Source organism: Nomascus leucogenys, chromosome 16, assembly GCF_006542625.1.
Source record: "Nomascus leucogenys isolate Asia chromosome 16, Asia_NLE_v1, whole genome shotgun sequence".
Taxonomy (NCBI): domain Eukaryota; kingdom Metazoa; phylum Chordata; class Mammalia; order Primates; family Hylobatidae; genus Nomascus; species Nomascus leucogenys.
The window spans coordinates 10,077,913-10,090,118 of NC_044396.1; the positions used below are offsets into that span (position 1 = coordinate 10,077,913).

The following is a 12,206-nucleotide window of genomic DNA, read 5'->3' on the forward strand; positions in this document are numbered from 1 at the left end:
CTCCCCGCTCCTTGCTACAGGCCCTGGTGTGTGTTGTTCCCTATCATATGTCCATGTGTTAAGATGAAATGGACAAATTCCTTTCACACTGCTGGTGGGAATGTAAACTAGTACAACGACTGTGGAAAGCAATGTAGAGATTCCTTAAAGAACTAAAAGTAGGCCGGGCGCGGTGGCTCACGCCTGTAATCTCAGCACTTTGAGAGGCTGAGGCAGGTGGATCACAAGGTCAGGAGATCGAGACCATCCTGGCTAACACGATGAAACCCTGTCTCTACTAAAAATACAAAAAAAAAAAAAAATTAGCCGGGTGTGGTGGCGGGCGCCTGTAGTCCCAGCTACTCGGGAGGCTGAGGCAGGAGAATGGTGTGAACCCTGGAGATGGAGCTTGCAGTGAGCCGAGATCACACCACTGCACTCCAGCCTGGGTGACAGAGAGAGACTCCGTCTCAAAAAAAAAAAAAAAAAAAAAAAAAAAAAAAAAAAAAACTAAAACTAAAAGTAGATCTACCATTTGATCCAGCAATCCCACTACTGAGTATCTACCCATGGGAAATTAAGTCATTATATGAAAAAGATACTTGCACACACATGTTTACAGCAATACAATTTTCAATTGCAAAAACATGGAACCAGCCCCAATGCCCATCAATCAACAAGTGGATAAAGAAAATACAGTGTCTATATACACCATGGAATACTACTCAGCCATAAAAAGGAACAAAAGAATGGCATTTGCAGCAACCTAGATGGAGTTGGAGACCATTATTCTAAGTGAAGTAACTCAGGAATGGAAAACCAAATATCCCACTTCTCACTTTTAAATGGGAGCTAAGCTATGAGGATGCAAAGGCATAAGAAAGATACAATGGACTTGGGGTGGGAGGGTGGTGAGGGATAAAAGACTACACACTGGGTACTATGTATCCTGCTCAGGTGATGGTTGCACCAAAATCTCAGAATCACCACTAAAGAACTTGTCCATGTAACCAAACACCACCTGTTCCCCAAAAACCTATTGAAATCATAAATAATTTAATTTAACTTAAAAATAAAAATTGCCCCCTTAAACACTGATGGTAGAGTATAAATGTTTTTGGAAAATAATTTTGAATATGTATCAAAGCCTTAAAAATGTTAATTGCCTTTGACTCAATAAATTTCCTTTTTTGTTGTGTTCCTAAGAAAATGATCAGAAAAAAAGATTCAAGCATAAGAATGTTTATCACAATATTATTTGAGCAGCCAAAAAAACCTGAACACATTCTGACATATACATATAATATAATTTTACACAGACATTAAAATGTTTTTGATAACGTTTAAGTGACATGTCAAAATGCTTATGATTTATTGTTATACTGCATGATCTCAACTCTATAAAAATAAATCCATACACATACATTAAAAAAAGACTGGAGAGAAATGTTCCAAATTGGCATAAACAATTGGTTTATCAGCTAGGTGCAGTAGTGTGCGCCCATAATCTCAACACTTGGGAGACCAAGACAGAACGACTGCTTGAGCTCAGGAGATCAAGACCAGCCTGGGCAACATGGTGAGCATCCCGTCTCAAAAAGCAAAACAAAACACAACACAAAAACAGTGGTTTTCTCTGGGTGATAGTATCACAGATCATTTTATCTCATAGAATTTCACTTCTATAGGAACCAGTTTCCCTCAATGAACCTGTATTACTTTTGTAATCAGAAAAAGTACTAAAAATAAATGTACACATTTGTACTTTGTGAAACTAATTGCCATGGAAAACAGCCCAAATAATGTACAAAAAAGAACAATGTGGGAAGAACATAATCAGGGAACATTGCTGAAAACAATATATATATAGCTTCAGGTGTGCATATCTGCTATAGTTTGGATGTTTGTTCCCATAAACTTCATGTTAAAATTTAATCCCCAGTGTTGGAGGTGGGGCTTAATGGGAGGTGTTTGGGTCATGGTGGGGAATCCCTAATGAATAGCTTGGTGCTGACCTCACAGTAATGAGTACATTTGCTCTGTTAGTTCTCATGACAGCTGGTTGTTAAAAAGAGCCTGGCACCTCCCCATCCTTTCTCTCTTGCTTCCTCTCTCACCATGTGATCTCTGCACACGTGGGCTCCACATCACCTCCCGCTGTGAGTGGAAGCAGCCTTAGGCTTTCACTAGATGCCCAATCTTCCCGCCAGCAGAATCATGAGCCAAATAAACCTTATTTTCTTTATAAATTACCCAGTCTCAGGTGTTCCTTTATAGCAACACAAATGGACTAAAACATATCCATTTTGTACTGGTGCTGTGTGATAGTATCACAGATCATTTTATTTCATAGAATTTCATTTCTACCTCTGTCTCAAAGGTTTCCTCCCTCTCTCACTGCCTTCAAATCTTTAATCAAAGACTAGCATTACTTTGTGGTTGAAACCTGTAGTATTCTCTTATCCTGCTCCAATAGAATGTAGGCTCCACAAGGACAGATACTGGTGGGGTTTTTTTTGGTCTGTTTAATTTATTACTGCATGCCCAGTGTCTACAATCATATCTGACACATAGTAGATACTCAACAAATATTTGTGGAATGAATAAAGGGTTATTGGTATTACTCTTACTGGAGTGTGTTTTTGAGGGTTTAGATACATACACATGGCACACCAAGAAGCCACATGGGGGATACTATGAATGGAAGACAGCTCTCATCCCTCCATAAGGCTTCTTCCCAGCAAGCTGTTTCAAAACCTCCTTCTAGGAGGATCTCAGTTCAACAATTAGCATCCTGTGGTTACAGACATTCGGCCAGTTACAAACCCAACCAATCATTCATTGAGCACAAATTTCTCCACACACAAATTGGTCAAATGCCTATTAAAGTTTAGATGGGCCACTACTACATTTTCCATGCCTGGCTAGTCTACTAAATGAAATAAAGTTACTCTGATATGACTCATTCTTAGTGGCCACAAAGAATGCAAGTAGCCAGATTTGTTTTGTTCATTTCTAAGAGCAAGGAAATAGATATCAGCTCAATCTAGGGAATCACTTTCTAAGAGTCAGAGCTATACAAAGTGGAATGAACTACCATGGGGTATAGTGAATATCCTGTCAGTGGGGGTATTCAAATGCGGGTTGGATGACGGCACAGTGAGAGTATTGTAGGATGGATAGTTGGGCAAGAACTAGGTTGAACTTTAAAGCCTCTTCCAGCTGAAAGTGTTTGATTTATGCACATAGGGAGTCACAAAAGTGGCATATTACAGGCTGTAGGAAGGTAGTGGCACTCAGTATGTTAACTATGCCCTGGCCAAGAAACCTGACAACCAATACTTTGTAGTTCTTCTACTGCTGACTCAGTATAAAATTATTTCCGGTCAGGAACGGTGGCTCATCCTATAATCTCAGCACTTTGGGAGGCCAAGCTGGGAGAATCACTTGAGGTCAGGAGGTCTAGTCCAACCTGAGCAACATAGCAGACCCCATCTCTACTTTAAAAAGTTTACTTCCTTCTGTGTTTTGTTTTTAGTGCAAACACAAAAATATTCATTCAGTGCCTTACTCTGTGCAAAGCTTATTCTTACTTGAAAAATAAGGATGGAAATGTCAACCAAGTTATTACTGGAGACTGAAAAACAATGAGTGTAATGACCTCCAAGCATGAAAATAATAAATGGCAACATGCAAAAGATGGTGTCCACAATTGCCTTTATTCATCATTACAGGCATTAGATGATTAAGCATTAGACTCAAAGCCCACAGTCTCCTTGCTACCAAAGACATGAATCCCTGTCCAGCAGACTGAAGTCCTCTATAGATCTTTCTGGTGAAAAGACCCTGGATATCTGAGAGTGTTCTTTCTCATGCTTGGCTCAAGAATAAGGGTTTCAGTCTAGGTCTCAAAAAGTCTTGCTACCATAGGACCAGCAATTCCACTTCTGGGTATAAAAACCCAGAAGAACTGAAAGCAAGGACTCGAACACTCATGTTTATAGTAGCATTATTCACAATAGGCAAAAGGTGGAAGTAGCCCAAATGTCCATCAACAGATGAATAAACAAAATGGGGTATATACATATAATTGAAAATTATGCAGTCTTAAAAAGGAAGGAAATTCTGATATATACTACAACACAGATAAACCTTGAGGACATTATGCTAAGTGAAATATGTTAGACAGCAAAGGACAAATACCGTATAATCCCACTTACATGAAATACCGAGAGTGGTGAAATTCACAGACAGAAAGTAGAATGGTGGTTGACAGGGCAGGCAATGGGGAGCTATTGTTCAATGGGTACAGCGTTTCAGTTTGGGATGATGAAAAGTTCTGGAGATGGATGGTGAGGATAGTTACAGCTGGGTGGAAATCAGGTGACCCTAGCCAGGGGGTGTGGTCTGGAGAGGCAGGAAGGAGACAGGCTAGGATATGCGTTTTTCACAATGTGAATGTATTTAATGCCACTGAATGGGTACAGTGGTAAATTTTCTATTATGTATGTTTTATAACAATATCAGAAAAAGGAAAGTCTTGCTAACATTTTGCAAACTGATGGTACCTGTGTGTTTCCACCTTTCTCCCTTCTAGATTTGGATGGGCTGCTCTAGGGTAAGAAATTGATATAAAGGTAGTGCTTTTTTGAACACCACTTACATATTTCAAATTATAGTACTGGTTCATGAACATAAAGCTCTATTATGTACATTTTGGCTTAATCATAAATTAACCATGCTCGATTTATTACATTGACTAGTCTACCTTTTTTTAGACAATAATTGCACACTTACTAATTGGATTCGCTGTCAAATATACTTTTGGTTAAAAATATAGGCTGAAATTTAAGAAACTGAGTTTATTTTATTTTTTGCAAGTTTATAAGAAGTAGAATTTTACAAAAAAATCTTTCAACATCACAGCAGTAACCAGGCCGACTTGGCTGGAAGCTGGTGGGAGGCCTTGGTACTCACTAACAGGGTGGCTGCCTCGGTTCTGAGCTTCTGCCTCTATCCTGTTTCTGTAATTTTAACTGGTCTCTATTTCTCACTTCTTGTCCCCACCACAGATCTGGAGCACTCCTGAGTGTTTCATTCTTATGACTGGGCTTTTGCCTTATTTTCTACTCTTAGCTTTCCAAGTACTCTGTCTCCTTTCTTCCTCTTGTCTCCCTCCTCCCGGGTCTGGCTCCTGCCTACCCCAAGCATGGTGGGAAGAGGGCTCTTCTAAGGGATGTACTGCCCTGAGGCTGCCTGCACGAACCCTCCAATCTCCCAGCACTCTTCCCTGCCCACGCATTGGGGTGGCCCACTTCTGGATCTTGATTCTGACAACTGCACTGCTGGGCTTGCTGCCTAGCTGGTGAGACCTCACAGCTGGATCAGCCCCTCCCGTGGCTCCTAGCCAAACCTCCTCTCCCAGTCCCACTATGCTGCGGTATCTACTTCCAGGGTCTGATTCCAGGGCTCCAACACCCTCCTTGCCTGCACCACCCTGGGCTGGGGATCTGGGACAGGAGGCATGCTGAGCCACAGGGTGGGGAAGCTGGTGCCACTCTGGGAACTAGGGCTGGTGCTGGGGTAGAAATCAGGTGACCCCAGCCAGTGTGTGCAGTCTGGAGAGGCAGGTAGGAGACTGGCTAGGATATGTGTTTTTCTCCAGTCCTCATCCCTGCAAGGCAGCATCTCACCTGTTCTGGTCTAACTGGTCTCCTTCCTCTAACTCCTGCTGTGGTCCTGGCTGCATCACACTGTAGGCCCTTGGTCACATAACTCCTGGCTTCGTGACTCAGCTATTCAGTGTGGCTATGGCTAAGGTCCCTCACCAGCTTGCAGTGGAAATCTTGAATGTTTTCTGCACCTTTAAATGTAGCCCAGGCATGTGGTATATGCACAGTAAATACTCATTTTTTTAGAGTTTTGGAGCCCAGGTGTGGTGGCTCATGATGACCATAATCCCAGCACTTTGGGAGGCTGAGGTAGGAGGATTGCTTGAGCCCAGGAGTTGGAAGCTGCAGTGAGCTAGGATTGTACCACTACATTCCGGCATGGGTGACAGAGCAAGATCCTATTTCTAAAAAACATAATGATAATAAATAAAGTCTTTGAAACCCACATCGTCCCTTTTTAGCCTTTTTTTTTTTTTTTAAGACAAGGTCTTACTGTGTCATCCAGGCTGGAGTGCAGTGGTGCCATCATGACTCACTACAGCCCCAACCTCCCAGGCTCAACTAGTGATCTTCCCACCTGAGCCTCCCGAGTAGCTGGGAGTACAGACACTTGTCACCATACCTGGCTAATTTAAAAAAAAAAAAAAAGTTTTTGTAGAAATAGGGTCCGTCCATATTACCAGGGCTGGTCTCAAACTCCTGAGCTCAAGTAATCCTCCTGCTTCTCTTCCCAAAGTGCTGGGATTACAGGCGTGAGCCACTGTGCCCAGCCTCATTTAGTCTTCAAGATTGTGCTATGGCCGGGTGCTGTGGCTCATGCCTGTATTCCCAGCACTTTGGGAGGCTGAGGTGGGTGGATCACCTGAGGTCAGGGATTCGACACCAGCCTGGCTAATATGGTGAAACACCATTGCTATCAAAAAATACCAAAAAAATTAGCTGGGTATGGTGGTGCGAGCCTGTAGTCAGCCACGCGGGAGGCTGAGGTGGGGGAATTGCTTGAACCCAGGAGGTGGAGGTTGCAGTGAGCCGAGATTGCATCACTGCTCTCCAGCCTGGGTGACAGAGTAAGACCCAGTGTCAAAAAAAAAAAAGGAAAGAATAATGCTATGCAGTAGGCAGTATTATCATCCTGTACTGTAACTGAGAAAACTGAGGCATAAGTAAGTTGCCCAAGATCATCAAGAGAAAAAGCAGAGAAGCTGGGATTAGAACCAAGGCCGACTGCTGGCAGCCCACGGCCTCCTCTTTGATGAGGAACACTGACTCATCAGCCCAACAACCACAACTCCCCAACCACGACGACAGCACAGGCTGCTATTTTACAGTTCAGAATACTCAGAAGGGAAGGGAGACCAGGAACACAGCATCCCACTCATTAATTTACTTACTCTTTCAATAAACAAAACAAATAAACCACTGTATATGCCAGTCATGCACGGGGCATGGAGACTACAGTTCTCTGCCTGGTTCACATCTTCAACTTCTTTCCTTCTCCTGGAACCCCCACCTCACCCTTTTCTGCCTAGTGAATGACAGCTCCACCTCCAAGACAGCCACAGTATCTTCTCCATTAAGGACCTTGCCTTACTCATTTCTATTGGCACATGGTTGGGGCTCCAGAAATGTATGCTTTTGACCTAATGTGTCCCTTATAGTTCCATACATCACCCACACCTCCAGCTCTGGTGTTTGTAAGCTGCTGATATTTAGGTATTGAAGAGTAAGAAGTAAGTTCATGTTGAAAAAGGTTTTGGGCAGATGTATCCTGTTTTACATAGTGAATACATTTTAGAAAGGTTGTACATGAATTTTTATGAATTAAAATCCTGTTTTCTCACTGATGCCTGTCTCTGAGGTGCCTTACCTTATTCTAGATTGTTATTAAAGTCCACTTTTTATAAATGCTTGGCCCTAATACTTAACAAGCAAGCTTTTCTCAAGTGATCCTCCCTATAGAAGGATAATAATCCATACACAATCCCTTAAGTCTCCTGATGTACCTTTATATTTATTAGAACACTTTTGGAATCTTTTTGCAACTAGTTATTATCTTTTTTGCAAAACTAATGTTCATCTTTAGTTTATAGAATTTTATGTTCAGATTTTGGGAGCTGAAATTAATTCTGATTTTTATGTACACAGTTAAAATCAAATTGAACTAAATAGCTCAAACAAAAAATGAGCAGTTCTTTGCAAACTGCTGTCCACCAGAACAAACCACTTACGATTCTTTTTGGCTCAGCGATTTTCTTGTGTGGAGTCAGAGCTAAAGCCCACAAGCCACAAAGCTTCAATGAAAACATCTCAAGCCCTGTTAGGGCTGATGGGCACAGTCAGGCTGAGTTAGCAGGAAGTAAGTTGGTCTGATCATCAGCATGCTCAGCAGATGCTGAAGGAACAGTCCTACACATGGTGCCTTCATCATATTCCCTGAATAGTGATGTTGAGATACAGTGGTCTATGGTCTTAAGCCAAGTCATGAAAGTCCTGACAGAGGAGGAATGGGGCAAAAGGTATTAGACCCCCATGACATAATTATATGCTAATCTATACTTGAGAGATTTCCACGGTCACAGTCACCAGAGCAATAACATCAAATATTTCTCTGTGTGTGCATGTGTGTGTAACTTACTTGTGCACGTTTTTTTATCTGGGTTAAGAGCAAATCCTTCACGGCACTGGCAAAGGTAGGAGCCATCAGCATTTACACACTCATGTTCACATCCGTGGTTTTCTGAGGCACAGTAGTCCACAGCTGGAGAGAATAAAACACATTCAGAATTAGAAATGCAAACAGAGGAAAAGGGAATGGTAGGATGAGGGCATACTGAAAACAGATATTAATTAGGATTAATGTTATTGCACCCAAAAAGAGTAGGATAAACAGATATGAACCCAAGGTCTCTGCCCCCCCCCTCAAAAAAAATCAGGAGTCTATATCAGGCAATTCATATAGGAAGATATAGGAAGTAAACTAAAGAACATGTGAACGATTGTATTTAAAAGTTAAAGAATTGCAAATCAAAATCATCACAAGGTGCACTTACACCTAGTAAACTGGCAAAAATAAGATGAGATAAAACCCAATGGTAGAAAGGCAGCAGCGTTATTAATGGTGGGGGCATTATAAATTGAGAAAGATCCTTTTGGAAGGCAATTTGACAATGTTCACCCTGGATGTGAAACCCAAAGAAATAGCTGGGAAAAGGGTGAAATTATATACAATAAGCTATTAATAGCATTGTTTACAATAACAACAAAAAATCCTAGAAAATAAGATGAACATTGAATAAGGGTAAATGGTTTAACAATGTATGAGAAAATACACTAGCTGATTTTTCATTAGTTCTACAAATATTTCCTGAGTACCTACTATGGGCCAGGTCCTGTTTTAGGTGCTAGGGATAGAACAAGTAACAAAATAATCCAAAATTCCATCCCCCACGGAGCGTATATTTGGATAATGATGGTGGAAGTAGGGAACAGATAAGAAGTAAAATAAGTAAATAGCGTAGTCTATTAGGAGATAAAGAAAATTCTGGAGAAAAACAAAACAATGAAAAGGAGTAGGGTCAGTGGCGGAGTGGGTAGCAGGTGGGATGTAATAGAGGTGGTCAGGAAAGGCCTCCCTGAGAAGGTGGGTGGTTAGGAAGAGTGTTGACTAAAATACGAGCCATGAGGATATCTGGGAGAGAGCATCTTGGGCAAAAGAAACAGGAAGTGCGAAGGCCAGGAGGTGGGACTCTGCCTGGTGGGCTGGAGGATCAGCAAAGAGGCCAGGGTGGCTGGAGGAGGGACAGACGGGGGAGATGAGAAGGGGGCAGTCAGGAGGGACACATGGGCCATGCAAGGACCTCAGCTTTTAGTCTGAATGAGTTGGGAGTCACTGCAGGGTTCTGGACCCATGAGTCAAGAATAGACAGACAAGGCAAATGTGAGAGTAGAAAACCAGTAAGAAAGTGACTCCAGCAATCCCAGGGAGGAAGGGTGGAGGCTTAAACCAGGATGTTGCAGGGGATGAGGGGGAGTGGTGTTCTGGAAGTTATGGGTTGAATTATGTCCCCCAAAAAGACATGTTGGAGTCCTAAACCCGGGTACCTATGAGTGTGGCCTTATTTGGAAATAGGATCTTTGCAGAAGTAACCAAGTTAAAATGTGCTCATTAGGGTGGTGTGCTCTAATTCAATATGACTGGTGTTCTTATAAGAAGAGATCTGTCCCTATGACCCAAACACTTTCCAGCAGGTCCCACCTCCAACATTGGGGATCAAATTTCTTTTCTTTCTTTCTTTCTTTTTTTTTTTTTTTTTTTGAGACAGGGTCTCACTTTGTCACCCAGGCTGGAGTGCAGTGGCACCACCTCTGCTCACTGCAGCCTCAACCTCCTGGGTTCAAGTGATCCTCCTGCCTCAGCTGTCCAAGTAGCTGGGACTACAGGTGCGCGCCACCACATCTGGCTAATTTTTATATTTTTAGTAGGAACGAGATTTCGCCATGTGGGCCAGGCTGGCCTCAAACTTCTGAGCTCAAGAGATCCACCCGCCTCAGCCTCCTCCCAAAGTGCTGGGATTACAGGCGTGAGCCACCGCGCCTGGCCACAGAGGTCAAATTTCAACATGAGACTTGGTGAAGCCAAACAAACCATATCCAAACCAAAGCATAGCTCTAGCAAACTAATACACCTGGTAAATACCGAAGGTGGGGCTAACAGGATTCCTGTTGGATTAGAGGTGAAATGAGAAAAAGAGAGTGCACCTAGGGTCAACTCTGGGGTTGACAGACCAAGACCCTGTCTCAAAAAACAAAAAAAAGTTTTTGGAAATCTCAGCTACTTGGGAGACTGAGGCAGGGCAATCATTTGAGCTCAGGAGCTTAAGACAAGTCCCTTTTCAAAAAAAAGTACGCCCCTTCCTTCCTTCCTTCCTTCCTTCCTTCCTTCCTTCCTTCCTTCCCTCCCTCCCTCCCTCCCTCCCTCCCTCCTTCCTTCCTTCCTTCCTTCCCTCTGTGGCCCAGGCTGCAAACTACTCAGCTCGCTGCTACCCGCGCCGCGGACTGCCTGGGACTGCCGCCGCGCGCCACCGCTGCCTGCTTTTCTCGTTTGGCTGCAGGCGCGCGGTCGCCATGTTGGCCACGCTGCTCACCAGCTCCTGGAGTGCTCTGCCCGCCTCAGCCTCCCGAGCCCCTGCCCGGCCACCGCCCCATCTGGGAGGTGGGGAGCGCCTCTGCCCGGCCGCCCCGTCCGGGAAGAAGTGAGGAGCGCCTCTGCCCGGCCGCCCCGTCCGGGAAGAAGTGAGGAGCGCCTCTGCCCGGCCGCCCGTCCGGGAAGAAGTGAGGAGCGCCTCTGCCCGGCCGCCCCGTCCGGGAAGAAGTGAGGAGCGCCTCTGCCCGGCCGCCCCGTCTGGGAAGAAGTGAGGAGCGCCTCTGCCCGGCCGCCCCGTCTGGGAAGTGAGGAGCGCCTCTGCCCGGCCTCCACGTCTGGGAAGTGAGGAGCGCCTCTGCCCGGCCGTCCCGTCTGGGAAGTGAGGAGCGCCTCTGCCCGGCCACCCACCGTCTGGGAAGTGAGGAGCGCCTCTGCCCGGCCACCCACCGTCTGGGAAGTGAGGAGCGCCTCTGCCCGGCCACCCACCGTCTGGGAAGTGAGGAGCGCCTCTGCCCGGCCCCCCCGTCTGGGAAGTGAGGAGCGCCTCTGCCCGGCCGGGGGGGGGGCCCTCGCCCCGTCTGGGAAGTGAGGAGCGCCTCTGCCGGCCACCCCGTCTGGGAAGTGAGGAGCGCCTCTGCCCGGCCACCCACCGTCTGGGAAGTGAGGAGCGCCTCTGCCCGGCCACCCACCGTCTGGGAAGTGAGGAGCGCCTCTGCCCGGCCACCCACCGTCTGGGAAGTGAGGAGCGCCTCTGCCCGGCCACCCACCGTCTGGGAAGTGAGGAGCGCCTCTGCCGGCCACCCACCGTCTGGGAAGTGAGGAGCGCCTCTGCCCGGCCACCCACGTCTGGGAAGTGAGGAGCGCCTCTGCCCGGCCACCCCGTCTGGGAAGTGAGGAGCGCCTCTGCCCGGCCGCCCCGTCTGTGAAATGAGGAGGCCTCTGCCCGGCCACCTATCGTCTGGGAGGTGAGGAGCGCCTCTGCCCGGCCGCCCCGTCCGGGAAGAATGAGGAGCGCCTCTGCCCGGCCGCCCCGTCCGGGAAGAAGTGAGGAGCGCCTCTGCCCGGCCGCCCCGTCCGGGAAGAAGTGAGGAGCGCCTCTGCCCGGCCGCCCCGTCCGGGAAGAAGTGAGGAGCGCCTCTGCCCGGCCGCCCGTCCGGGAAAAGTGAGGAGCGCCTCTGCCCGGCCGCCCCGTCTGGGAAGTGAGGAGCGCCTCTGCCCGGCCGCCCCGTCTGGGAAGTGAGGAGCGCCTCTGCCCGGCCACCCCGTCTGGGAAGTGAGGAGCGCCTCTGCCCGGCCACCCATTGTCTGGGAAGTGAGGGGCGCCTCTGCCCGGCCACCTATCGTCTGGGAAGAAGTGAGGAGCGTCTCTGCCTGGCCGCCCCGTCTGGGAAGTGAGGAGCGCCTCTGCCCGG

General features: G+C 46.3%; 1 protein-coding gene across 1 annotated transcript in view; it reads right to left on the reverse strand.

The window, feature by feature from the left end:
* The window catches only part of MATN2 (matrilin 2), a 146,191-nt gene that overhangs the window by 48,372 nt on the left and 85,613 nt on the right, over positions 1-12,206 (reverse strand). Inside the window, exon 5 of the mRNA XM_004090737.3 lies at positions 8,287-8,409. Within this exon, the coding sequence (XP_004090785.2) occupies positions 8,287-8,409 (123 nt within the window). The remainder of the gene's footprint in view (positions 1-8,286; positions 8,410-12,206) is intronic.